This window comes from Nicotiana tabacum, chromosome 6, assembly GCF_000715075.1.
Source record: "Nicotiana tabacum cultivar K326 chromosome 6, ASM71507v2, whole genome shotgun sequence".
In the NCBI taxonomy this organism is placed as follows: Eukaryota; Viridiplantae; Streptophyta; class Magnoliopsida; order Solanales; family Solanaceae; genus Nicotiana; species Nicotiana tabacum.
In genome coordinates, this window is record NC_134085.1 from 217,901,313 (window position 1) to 217,915,552 (window position 14,240).

Consider the following 14,240-nt stretch of genomic DNA (forward strand, 5'->3'; position numbering starts at 1 on the left):
TGTCCACACTCATCAATCACAAAGTAGATATATGTCACGACCCGGAATTCCAACCGTCGGGACCGTGATGGCGCCTAATATCACACTTGCTAGGCAAGCCAATGTTAGAGTATTATTAACCAATTTCCTTTACGTTCAATGAGTAAGGATAAACAAATTAAAACAAGTAGAAATAATTGTAGAAGTAAGTAAAGAGCCTCCTTGTTTATATACTATTACCAATATTGTTGTTATTACTACCCATAATTCGGTGTCACAATCTACTAACATACTATGATTTTCTACAAACAATAGTCTGAAAGAAATTACAACTGTTTTGAAAATAAAGAAAATAGTAATGTAGAGAGGTAAAAGGGGGCGTTAAGGTATGCGGACGCCAACATGACTACATTGAGTCTCCACACCATATAACCTGAAGCCAACCTCTCAATCAACCACTGCCTGCTCCGAAATTTGCACGTAAAGTGCAGAGTGCAGTATCAGTACAACCGACCCTATGTACTGGTAAGTGCCGAGCCTAACCTTGATAAGGTAGTGATGAGGCTACGGCGGGGCAATTACAATATAACATGCATACAGTGTATAATAAAAGCAGGAAGGAGAACGGAACAAAATAAAATCGTAACTTGCAAGGAATGAATACATAACTCAATTATCTCATCAAAACCCATCTATAATAAGTCCTTAAGTAAAATGCAAAACCAAAGAACAAGTTTACAGTAGAAGAAAGATACATAAACACATAAACTGATGCGACGCGCATCCCGATCCCACCATATAATCAATATCAATATGAACCCTTATTCCTCCTCAGTATATCACCCGTATTCTTCATGATGCGGTGTGCAACCCGATCCCACCATATAATAGCAATTCACCCTTATTCCTCCTCAATATATCACCCTTATTCATCTTGTTGCAGTGCGCAACCCGATCCCACCATATCAACATAAATTACTCAACAAGTACAAAATTTCACAAATTAGCTCAAAACTCTTCACAATATTCAAACCTCAAACCAAAGCAAATGAAAAACTTATACATTATGAAACTTCACACAATAATGCTACTCACTGAAATCAATCCAAAATATACCATAAAGCACGATAAACCAGCTTAATCTAATAATATGAGATAATAAAACTACGGGGTAGCTAATACCTTCAATAATGGAAAACAATGTCCGAAAAATAGCAATTTAGCATGGAAACACCAGTAAAACATTTAGTAGTTAAAGCAGGAAAGAAAATACAATAAAAACGGGAAGAAAACAGGCAAAAGAGATAAATTGGCGGCGCATGGGTACTCTTTACCTCACCTATACGCCACTCACATGGATTTTCACATAGCAATTAAGTCCAGGATCCCTAATCCCTCGAGTCAAAGTTAGACACAATACTTACCTCGATCACACGAACAAACTCAAAGCTCAATCACAACTTTTCCCTTCACACAAGCCTCCGGACCAATAAAATCTAGCAAATTACCAATCAAACGATTCAATTTAAGCCTTAGGAACTACCCACGATAGCAAGGAATTCAATTTAGGCCATTTTTGAAAAAGTCAACAAAAGTCAACACCCGAGCCCGCTTGATCCAAACCCGAAATTCGGACCAAAATCCGATTAGCCATTCACCCCGAGCCCGGATATACAATTGGTTTTAAAATCCGACCTCAATTTGAGGTCTAAATCCCCAAATTTCGAAATCCTTAATTTCTATCCAAAAATCCCCAATTCCACCATGAAAACCTTAGATTCTAAGTTAAAATTTTGTAAAATGAAGTGAAATATTGAAAGAAACTAGTTAAGAATCACTTACCTATGATTTGGGGAAGAAAAAGTCTTTGGAAAATCGCCTCTTGTGTTTTAGGTTTTGAAAAACTGAAGAATGAATGAAAAATCCCGTCCAAAATCATTTTGACCAGCTGCAGGTATCGCATTTGCGATCAGGGGTTCGTAAATGCAAACCTCGCAAATGCGAACTTCCCTTCGAAAATGTGAAGATTGTCATGGGCATGTTAACATCACAAATGCGAATAATTGTTCGCAAATGTGGCCAGTGCTGATCGCAATTGCTATTTTCTTCGCAAATGCGAGGCTCACATTTGCGAGCCAGACCTTGCAATTGCGAAGTCTGAATACCTAAAGCATGCCAACAAAATTTTCTAAATTCAAATCACTCCGTAGTCTACCCAAAACTCACCTAAGCCCTCCGGGCTCCAAACCAAACATGCACACAAGACTTAAAACATCATACGAACTTGCTCGTGCGATCAAATCGTCAAAATAACACCTAGAACTACGAATTTAGCACCAAATCACATGAGATTCTTAAGAACACTTTGAAATTCCTATTTTCACACCCGGACATCTGAATCACGTCAAATTAGTTCCGTTTCTCACAAAATTCCACAGATAAGGCATAAATATTATTTTGGACATGTACTGAGCTCCGGAACCAAAATACGGGCCTGATACCAATAAGATCAAACATTAACCAATTTCTTAAAACCAATAAATTTTCAGACTTTCAATTTTCATCAAAAATTTATTTTTCGAGCTAGGGACCTCGAAATTCGATTTCGGGCATATGTCTAGGTCCCATATTTTGATACGGACCCATCGGGACTGTCAAAATACAAGTCCAAGCCCGTTTACTCAAAACATTGACCAAAGTCAACTAAATCAATTTTTAAAAGCAAAAATTATTATTTTTATCAACTTTCGACATAAAAGCTTTCTGAAAATACGTCCAGAATGCACACGCAAATTGAGAATGACTAAAATAAGATTTTGAAGGCTTCAAAACACGAAATTGAGTTCTAAAACATAAGATGGCCTTTTGGGTCATCACAATATGAGATGTTGGGATCCAATAACCGTAGGAAAAAACAACTATCAATTATCACATTTGTTCTACGCGGATGATCGTAAGATTAATAAATCTATAAACACTATTAAACATTGACTTGATTTATTTGTTCCTTGTTAGGATAGTCTATCAATAGGGGCAAATTGAAAATTATTATCTCCAAACACTGTCCCCCCCAAAAAATGCAACAACCTATCTAGTGTCCTTAATATCAATATTAGTCACACATTTGGAAAATACTTAGATTTTCCCATTACAAACTCAAAAACTAGAGTGACTGACTTTCAATTTGTTATTGACAACATGCTAGCAAGATTAGCCACTTGGAAAAAAAACTGCCTTACAATGGAAGGCAGGTGCACACTATCTACCTCATGCCTTAATTCACTCCCTAACACATTATGCAGTATACCCTCTTGCCCTCAAAGATTCTTAAAAAATATTGACAAAATACAAGAAAACTTCTTATGGAGCATAAATACTACCTCCAAAAAACTTCATCTTATAAAATGGGACAATATCACCAAGGACAAAAAAGGACGGTGGATTATGGATTCATACGGCCAAGAGTAAAAATATAGTAAACCTAGCCAACCTATCTTGGAGACTCATCTCAAACACTCATTCCTCTTGGGTAAAAACAATTTACGAGCTTCATACAGAAAGAATATTAAAAATTCTTCGTTTATTCGGTATATTATTATCCAAGGATGGGATATTTGTAGTAAAGGTATTACTTGGATATCCCATAAGTTATCTTCTCTCAGCGCCTGGAATAATCGTTGGATCCACCAATCCCCACCGTTACGTCAATGCATCTATGGTCCCCTTGCCCCGATTGATAATTTGCTAACCATTAAGGACATATAGATTAACAATCAATGGACCTTATCAAAAATCTCTATGGAGCTTCATCATTCCTTGATTAACAAAATAAAAGCCACCACTCCTAATTCTAATAATTGTGACACTCCTATTTGGTCACTAACCACAAATGGTCACTTTACTAGCAAGTCGTGCTATAATCCATTAGACACCCAATCAAACATAGCTTAGGACTTTACTTGGATTTGGGAGCTGACTTGTCCCAATAAAATAAAATTCTTACTATGAAAATGCTACCATAACAAACTTCCTACTAGAACTTACTTAAACCGCATTGGTATAAACATTGACCATACTTACACCTTTTGTAAGAATGATAAGGAAACAATTACCCACATTTTTATGCACTACACAGCCGTAAAAGACTTTTGGAAACACTTAGGCATAGACATAGTCAGCTGGGATACAACTAGTATTTGGTTGACAAACATTCGTGATCATAATTGTTTACTAAAAGAAGAAACCATTAATTGGAAAGAAATGTTTCCCTTTGCTATATGGTCTATTTGGGTCAATATAAATAATAACCTATTTAATAACACTACTAACAAATCATTCATGCAATATACTCACAAACATATAGTGGAATATAAACTCCTCACAGAAAATGAAATTATGCCACAATAAAAAATCCACATCTCAGTAAAATGGCTTAAATCTACTTATAACCATATTAAGCTTAACATTGACGACTCCTTTAAGGAAGAAACATCTAGATGTAGGCTTTGCTGCCCTCTTCAGGGATAATAACGAAAAATGGGTGCTTGGGTTCCAGGGGTCTCTACCTGGCCTATCACCATTGCTTGCTGAGTTGATGGCACTAAAGACAGACCTACATCTTGCAATGGAACAAGCTTTCATTAACTTAGAAGTGGAATCGGACTCTACGGATGTCATTAACTACTTATAAAATGGTAACACATTGCTTAACAATATTATTCATGAATGCATGTTATTGATAAACCAGGTGAGAGTTCAAACAATCGAGCACAACTTCAGAGAGGCCAACAAACCAGCTCACAAGGTAGTTAAGCATGCTCTTCATGTAAACAATAGTTGGGATCTCGAAATTATGCACTATCCACCATCTTTTGTAACCGATGTCTTATCCTCTGACTATGAAGGTTCTATCTACCTAGTTAAAAATATTAGCAAAGATGCAAGCACTAAGCTTGCATCCCTTGGAAACAAAAATGTCATGCGAGACATTAGTATGTTATGTAATAACCAAATAGGTAATGTCCCTTTGGGCAATGTTAACTATGTAAACTCTATTTTATGATCTATATATAATAGATCCCTGCTAATAAAAAAAAGGACCAAAGTAGTCCAACAACAACAACAACAACAACAGCCCAGTATAATCCCACAAGTGGGGTCTGAGGAGGGTAATATATACGCAGACCTTACCCCTACCCCGAAGGGTAGAGAGACTGTTTACAGGAGACCCTCGGCTCAAAAAAAGCAACAGGTGCCGATATATTAGTTCCATAAAAAATGCATAATACAATAAACCAAAGTAGTCCAACCCCTATATATTAAAGACCCTTTTGATCATTTTCTCAAACCGAAAAGGTCGTAGCCAAAATGCCAGATTTTAATGAAGATTTAATTTAAATAGACAATCACTTAACCAGTTAAGAAATATAAACAGTAAATTAGTCAGGCTATTTGTGTAATGATTCTATTCCAAAATGGAGCCCCGAGCCCAACTACAGAAGGCCCATATTGAGCGAAATGGGGTTGGCATCACATAATTGGCAGATCCAGCAGAGTCGGAAACTTTCTCGTCTCCTCTCCCTTTAATTGGCAACCACTAACTCCATCCACCCGACCTTTTTTTTCGTTTTGCTGAAAACTATATAAGCAACATACGTTACATGCAATCCCACACACTTCGCCCATGCGTGCGTACCACGCCCCATTTAGCATCCACAAGAAAGATGGGACCCGCGGATTATGCACGACACCTTCCGTTTCGCGCGTGGAGAATCCCTCTTTGAATGCGCTTTGCCCTAGTCGTCTGCGGACACACCCTTCTCTCTCTATATCCACCATGAACCACCACCGTCAGCGACTCCGATCACCTACTTCCATCCCTTTCCGATTTCTTCAAATCGGCCGACTTGCAGCTCAATTTTCTCGCCGATCTGCCAGTTTCGCATTGTCTCCTTGTAAGGTAAAAATAGTTGTTTTATATTTGTTTTCTCGTATTCAGCTCTTTCGATTTTGTTTATCTAAGAATTTATGAGTTTGGTATTAAATTCGAGATTTTGATTTGGTTTTGAAGGGTTAAAATGGATCCAATGGATATCGTTGGTAAAACAAAGGAGGATGCTTCGCTTCCCAAAGGTTTTCCTCTTCCTTCTCCATGTTCTCCTTTTACAGCTGCGTATGTGTGGTATATATTCATAGAATGATCTATGTTTCTCTGTTTTTGTAGCTATCGTGATTCTGTATTTTTTATAATATATTTTTTGGCGAATTATCATGTTATTCCTGTTTGGTTTGGTGTTAAAACCTAATGTTACGAGATTTTGAGCGGATGAATAAGGAGTAAGCAGAGAGTGATATTAATTTCTCTTGGAGGAGGGGTTAGGGTTAATAAAAGCTATTGTAGCAATTTTTACAAGGCTGTGAGATAGTGGCAGAGCTGGATTCAAAAAAATCTTGAAGTGTCATACCTAAGATTTGAACATGTGACCTATAGCAATTTTTGAACCCCCTAAATCCCTTTACCATTACACTAGAATCTTCCCTCATGGAAATGGGATTCAACAGTTATATATAACCAAAAAAAATCATTTTTGGCCTTTTTCACTCTAAAATTTTCTGGAAGGGGGGTTCAATTGAACCCTCTTGCCTCCCTTTAGTTCCTCCCCTGCAGGGAAAGGGGATTTTGTGAAATATTTCCGAAGAGGGTAAAAATTGATTTGTGCGCGACTTAAGTGATACTAACTGCTTCTGAAAAGAAATCTGAATTTATTAGATAATGAGATTCATGATTTCAGTTGCGAAATCCAAATAGTGGTAATATTGAAGTTTTTTTTGCGCTTCTGGTTTCACCTTATAATCTTTTTTGTTGTCATCATGTGCTTGTTATTTGGGATAGATATGTGATTTTTCCTGATGGTTACTTATCTGTTTGATTTGCTGAATATTATACTGATTGTAATATTTTCTATTCTCAGCAACTATGACAAAGATTATTAAAGAGATGTTGCCTCCTGATGTCCGGGTTGCCCGAGATGCTCAGGATCTTTTGATTGAATGTTGTGTAGGTGAGTTGATTTTAATGTGTCTGATTTAATTTTTGAGTTTAGTTTAAAGTTCTTTAAAGTTCTGTTAATGTGATTTAAAGTGTTGGCCGTTGTGTTTGCTTCTAATAGCATCTATGCCTCTAGAATATTAGGGGGAATAAGTAATAATCTGTATTTACATTGGAGGACGACGGTTGACTAGGAAGCTTTTTCTCTAGTTGTTTGTTAGCCCTTGGTTGTCACTTGTCACTCTTCCGATTTAGTGTTGTGAGACACAAGACAGAGGATGAGATAAGCATTGAAGAATAGGACATAGTTGGGTAGACAGGTAACTATTAAAGGCTTTCAAGTTCTTTTTAACTCATCTTAAGTTGTACTCCGTCGATGACTCCTGGTAACTCAAAAAGCGAGAGTTCTAATGAAACTTGATCATTACTCTGTTATACTAACCTATTCCTTAATCCTTTCTTATAAGACAACCTATTCCCTAATCTTTTTGTTCATTCAAGATCTTTTGGGATGTGGTTGGCAGAAACAAAGTGTAATAATTCATTTCGCTACAGTGCTTTTATTTACCTACTTCCATTGATGTTTTTGATAAGCATATTTCCGTTAATGTTTTGGTGGGTGATGTTTGTTTGCTATTTGAACAGCATTGAAGTTTCTCCTATCTTCTTTCCTTATACTTGATTATATAATATCATCTCTTTAGCTTGAATTCATACATGTCGAATCTTCTTAATATGGTTATTTTTCTCATTTGCATGGTGTTCTGCCTTTCATTGTTATTGTGCAGAGTTCATCAATCTTATCTCATCAGAATCAAATGAAGTTTGTAATAGAGAAGATAAACGAACAATTGCACCAGAGCATGTACTCAAGGCTTTAGAGGTACTTCTTGATCCTGCAGTTTCTCTATTATGTTCATCATCTTCATCTTGCTTCTTTTGCAATTCTCTGTCTTTTTCACCTGTAATCACCCTTAGCATGAGCTCATTTGAAGTTGATTTAAAGAAGTTCAAACCTACTTCTCATCCTAGCTCATGAAGTTGCACAATGCCAATAAGGATGATGAAATGCAAATGTTGTTAATTACTTTCATGTTTGGTTTGCTAGTTTGTTTCTCCCCCAAACGTGATGTTAGGCCTTATCAATTGCAGAGATCACATTCTAGTTTCTTTTCGTCTCCAGGAACAACCTTTCATTGTGAAATCCGTTTACCAGTTTTAACCTTTAAGCGTGGTACAAATACTTCTTCAATTGTATGTTGAGTAACAAGAAACCTTAATTAAAACAGTATACTTTTAGGTTATTTTAATATGTTAAGCTGTGAAAATTTGTTGGATATCCTTCCGTTTCCTTGGAATTGTGAACAGCTTTTGTCTTTCAGGTTCTTGGCTTTGGGGAATATATTGAAGAAGTTTATGCTGCATATGAACAACACAAACTGGAGACTGTGGTACGTAAGGGCTCATTTCTGTCTCCTTACATGAGTTGGAATCTATGAATGGCCTAAAATTAGGACATTTTAAGACATCCTTCTGCTGTTGAACGGAAGTATCCAACCTTTCATGGATGCGTCACAAAGTGTTATATTTATTCCTCTCTTTTTTTCTTCTCACCTTTGATCGATAAACCTCTGCACATGGCTAGAGAATTAGCCGATTGTCGTGCTAGCTGACATTTATTTTGAATCCGATAATTTTTGCAACCATCTGAAATGTGAAAAGATTTTCATTGACGATTGCCCTTTGCTTTGTGTTTCTTCCGCAGGACACTGTGAGAGCTGGGAAGTGTAGCAATGTAGCTGAAATGACTGAAGAAGAAGCGTTGGCTGCGCAACAGAGGATGTTTGCTGAAGCACGTGCGAGGATGAATAGAGTTGTTGCAGCTCCGCCCAAACAACAAGACTCAGAAGCAGAGCAAAAATTGGATAGCCAACTTTAGGACCTCCTTTTTTTTTTCTTTTTCTGTAGGCAATCAGCACCTTTCAGTCGTTTTAGAGGTGGTTTCTCTTCTATCATGTACAAAAAGATCCTGGCACCTGCTTGTGAACATGAGTTCAATTTGTACTCTTTTAATTATGTCCATATGTTTTGTAATTAGTAAATTTGCTTCAGAATGTCAGTGCTTTTAGTATATTTATTTTCGTCAGAGTGGGAATTGCTAGTGCTCTTTATCATCAGTTGGCTCTTCACACTAATTGGTCGACTCAGCCCCCACCAGGACCAATGTAATTGATTTCTTCCGGGTTTGCATCTTTATTACTTTTACCTAATAAAAATTGTAGGACGAATGATGAATGCGAATGGTCATACTTGTAGAGGCTTTACAACTCAACGATGCCTAATTGGTATACTTTTGATTCACCTTTATTCCTAACTGTCTTCGTTTTTGCTGGCATTTGAATCCTAATCTCCTATATTTTTCACTCACTTCTTTGTCTGCCAGTCGCAAGTCGTTTCCCCTACCTTGGACTCTTGGAGAGGGACAACAACAACAACCCAGTATAATCCCACACCTTGGACTAACAACAACAATAACAACCCAGGAGAGGGGACAACAACAACAACAACCCAGTATAATCCCACTTAGTGGGGTTTGGGGAGGGTAGTGTGTACGCAGACCTTACCCCTACCCTGGGTTAGAGAGGCTGTTTCCAAATAGACCCCCGGCATCCTTCCCTCCAAGAACTTCCCACCTTGCTCTTTGGGGAGACTCGAACTCACAACCTCTTGGTTGGAAGTGGAGGTTGCTTACCATCAGAGCAACCCCTCTTGGAGAGGGGAAACTAAAAGAAATTAAACACTGAAATGAAAATAAACATGCCTCTGTTTCTCCATTTCATTCAGGCCCACAATATCAGGTCTGAAGGTTGGCGTGACGAAATTTTAAAAAAATGAAAGAGGATGAGGGAACTGTAAATCCTGATCAGAGTGTCAGCTTTGATGCACTGTGTATCGCAGGTTACTGTGTCTTGAGTCGAGACATTATATTTCATGTTTTTTGTATGGTATGAGAATCTAAGTGATTGCTGAGCTGAGGCAAACATTATCACGGTCTGTTCCCTTTTAGATATGGGGTGCAGGTTTTATCATACGAACAAAACATGAAGCAGAACATTGTGTTGGGAGGATGTCTACTGCAAATAGTGATGCTTCTTTGGTTCTCTCTTTCACTGTGATTTTCGTGACCTTTTTTTTTTTTTTTTTTTATAAAACACTGTTTTGGTTCAGGTCAAAAGAGCCAGTCAAGCTACTTCTTTCTCACCATACCCCACAAGAAAGTGAAATAACACATCTTATGTCTCCTTGAGATTCCTTTCTTTATTTCAAAACATTTACCTTTCTCTCCCCACACCCTCCTCAAGCCTTCTCTCCTTTCCCTATTGTTTTGACACTCCTAAGTCCCAAATTCCCACGACAGTATGTGGGGACGCTTGTGTCAGATTCCTATTTGCTCGAACAAATAAGAAAAGAAAAAGGAAATCCATTTAATAAAGAAGAAACCAGAATCTTTCTACCCCTCCTCAGTCCTCACTCTCCACTTTAAAAGTGCAGACTACTCTTGATTTTTCTTTTCTCAGATGAAGACAATCATGGCTAAGAGTTTCCAAGACTTGTCTTCTAAGAGGCAGTTCCACTGGACAGCTAAAGTCAGCAATGAAGAAGAACAAGATGAAATAGCACATAAAGATCCATCCTCAAAGCCCTCCTCAGACATCAACAGAAATGAACAAGGGAAAACAGAGAATATAAAGTCTTCTACTTTGAACGCTATACATGAAAACAAGACAGAGGAAAACCAGTTAAAACAAGAATCAGCTTCAGCTTCAGCAACAAGGAGGAAGCTGCAAACTATAGCAGTGGCCAGGCTAAAATCTGTTCTAACTTCACTCGGACGAAACAGAGGAAACTTACAACAAGGTCTTGGAACCAGAGTTGTAGGTACCCTATTTGGTCACAAGCGTGGACATGTACATTTTGCATTTCAGAAAGATTCCACTTCACAACCAGCTTTCTTAGTTGAGTTAGCCACTCCTATAAGTGGATTAGTCCAAGAAATGGCGTCCGGGTTAGTTCGAATTGCATTGGAATGTGACAAAGAGGAAGAGAAGAAAGCAACTAGACTCACAGATGAGCCTATATGGAGAACTTACTGCAATGGAAAAAAATGTGGTTTTGCCAACAGAAGGGAATGTGGGCCAAAAGAATTACAGATTCTAAAAGCAGTTGAGCCAATATCAATGGGAGCTGGTGTTTTGCCAGGGAATGGAGGAGAAGAGAGTGCTGATTCTGGGGAGATTATGTATATGAGGGCTAAGTTTGAGAGAGTTATTGGGTCTAGAGATTCCGAGGCATTTTACATGATGAATCCTGATAGTAATGGAGCTCCTGAACTTAGTGTCTATTTGCTCAGAGTTTAAGGTCTTAACCACTTATTAGAATCTTAGATTAAGTCATGTTCAACTGAATATAATCTTTTCTGGAGTCATGGTTATGGGGGTTTAGCAATGTTCTATGTTTTTTATTTTCTTTTTGTCTTTTATTTGGACAACAAAATCTGGTTGGAGAATGGAAACTGGTTTACTGTATTTTTCACTTTCTTGGGTGGAATGGAAATATATGTTACTTATATTACTGAAATATATTAAGCAGGTTCACTGGCATAATATTCTCATTTGATTGAATATTGCATGATCAGATAAGACAAATATTTATTCTTTTTGTCCTCTAATTCTCTGCTGATGCCATGGCATTTTGGCCCAATATTTGTTCCTGTATCAAAGTCTGGAAGGAGGGAGTCTCGGCGTAACTGGTAAAGTTCCAAAAACCAAAAATTACGGGTTTGAGCCGTGGAAACAACCTCTTAAAGAAATACAGGGTAAGGCTACGCACAATAGACCCTTATGGTTCGGCTCTTCCTCGGACCCCTCGCATAACGGGAGCTTAGTGCACGACTGCCCTTTTTATCCATCAAAGTTTGGCATTTTGTTACAATTTTTTCTTTCCAGATTGGTCTGTGGCATGGCCAACTGTTTGGATTCTGGAAATTCTAATCACTAAGTTCTTGAGTCTTTTACCACAATCATCTCTTTGCTAACTTCTTCATTATTTTTTGAATTTGTGATGACAAAAAGTTATTCCCAGCAGATAAGAGACTGTAATAGGGGGCTTTGTTTTTCTTTTTCCTTCTTTTGTTGACTGCTTTTTTCCACAAAACTTCAAAGATTTGCTAGGTTCCTTTACCTGGCAACTAGCTTGATACAATACTACATAAATTTTTGGCATCTGATCCAAAGGGTATAAAAATTGCATGTTCCAATCATTGATTTTGGTGCATATTTTGGTCTAGACTTGATCAAAGTAACATGAGAATCCCGAGAAGTTAAACTACTACTAAAGCTCAATCATAGAAGTCCTCAAAAGCAAAAATCAACTCAAAGTTTCCTTCACTGACTGCCATGTTACTCAGCTTCGAAACTTTCTTTCCCTTTAAACCAGTAGATGTTTCAAAAAAATTCAAGATTTTTGTATCTTTATTTGACAGACATCTAATAATAAGGATTAGATCACAATCTTGACTAAAGAACACCATAAAATATAAACCGCCCGTGTTTAGGAGCTCAATAAAGAAGGTTAAAAAAGGCAGCATGATTCATGGAACTCTTACCATGCGAGGAGTCTGGAAAAGAACCGAAATTACATTAGGTATATGTATGCAAATTATTTTGCATTTATGCGAGAAACTGTTTTCACAACTCGATTCCGTGACATTTTGGTCACACGAAGACAACTCAATTGTTGCGCCAAGATTCATTTGAAAGAGAAGGTCAATATCATATAACTAAAGGGGTAACCCAGTGCATAAAACATCCCCATTCATGTAGGATCCGAGGAAGGACTGCACCCCAAGGTGTGTAATGTAGACAGTTTATTCTAATGCAAGCATTAGTGACTGCTTCTACGGCTCGAACTCGTGAATAATAAATCATACAAAAACAACTTTACCGTGGCTCCCTCGTCATATCATATAACTAAGGGGTAGGTAATATATGATGTTACTAGAACTTAATTATGTGGAGAAAAGATATATTCATTCAAACAAAAGTTTGTTTACAGTATGCAATGATTATTTTCCTAGTTTCAAGGCTTTCTATTCATTTGTTTTATTTTTGGTATCCTTTATACAAAGTAAAAAGAAAATGGTTGATGTTTGAGGGGCCATGATCTTAGTGGATGTGTCATGGAGTACAACAATCAAAGGTAGAGAACAAATTAAGATTATTACTACATTTCACAGTAACCGAGGTTTTCTTTTGATCATGTTGTTATCATTATTCAAAGTTTCAATAGTTGTTTGATTCACATAAATCTTTTGGTTGCTGGCGTGCTGCTTTTACTTAATCAAATCAATTTTTAAGGAGGATATGATCAAAAATTGCTGAGGAATTCTATTTTTTGTAGTCTGTCCCATCTAATCATGTGTAATAATTTGCATATTCTGTTGCAATTTGATATATATAAAGGAGGAAAATACTAACAAAAATGAAAATCTCAAGGATTTTACAGGTCCTAGCAAGATATGACACGGTTTAAAGTGGTATATAAACATCATTTTATCCCTCTTTCCCCACCAAATAGGTGTTTTAGGTATGTTATGATTATTATCAGTCTGCTACTAATTATTCAATTATTAGGAAAAAGTACAGTGCAGTTTACTTTTATTCATTTGGGTCATTACTTGTTAAAAAAATTGATTTTTTGGTGCTTATGCACCATCTTGTTTAAACATTTTATTTTTTGCATATCACACCAAAAATAAGTGTGCCTAGTTACACATCTTCATGCCTTGTCATGTTGGGCCAAAAGGGATTTAGGACCGTTGTTAAAAGATCATTCAAGAAATTTTGGCTAAAAAGCAAAAAAAAAAAAAAAAAAAAAAAGATAACGCTGGACCAAGGGCAGAGGCGGATCCAATTTGAAATTTATAGGTTTTCACGGCGACCTCAAGTAAATATATAAGTAATTGAGTTTGCAATCAAATATTTAATGAAATTTTTAGTATATATATATATGGTACGTGCAAAAGTTATTGGGTCTACTGAAACCGCACCTACTACACTAGATCCGCCCCTGACCAAGGGAGACTAGAATTCAAATCTCATCACAAACAATTTTTTTTTTTCTAATTTCTTCTCATCCGAGTAAGTTTTAATGG

The 14,240-nt window shown here is 37.0% G+C and overlaps 2 protein-coding genes across 2 annotated transcripts; both read left to right on the forward strand.

Moving 5' to 3' along the window:
• The first annotated feature begins 5,548 nt into the window (after positions 1 to 5,548).
• On the forward strand, positions 5,549 to 9,137 carry LOC107807263 (protein Dr1 homolog). The gene is made up of 6 exons (XM_016631616.2): positions 5,549 to 5,938; positions 6,050 to 6,111; positions 6,951 to 7,040; positions 7,816 to 7,910; positions 8,410 to 8,478; positions 8,793 to 9,137. Exons 2-6 carry the CDS (start codon positions 6,057 to 6,059, stop codon positions 8,964 to 8,966), a joined length of 483 nt encoding a protein of 160 aa, XP_016487102.1. The 5' UTR covers positions 5,549 to 5,938; positions 6,050 to 6,056; the 3' UTR covers positions 8,967 to 9,137.
• A 1,370-nt stretch (positions 9,138 to 10,507) lies between these two features.
• Positions 10,508 to 11,665, forward strand: LOC107807262 (protein MIZU-KUSSEI 1). Its single transcript, XM_016631615.2, has one exon. The coding sequence runs from the start codon at positions 10,606 to 10,608 to the stop codon at positions 11,443 to 11,445; it is 840 nt and encodes a 279-aa protein (XP_016487101.1). The 5' UTR covers positions 10,508 to 10,605; the 3' UTR covers positions 11,446 to 11,665.
• The last annotated feature ends 2,575 nt before the right edge of the window (positions 11,666 to 14,240 follow it).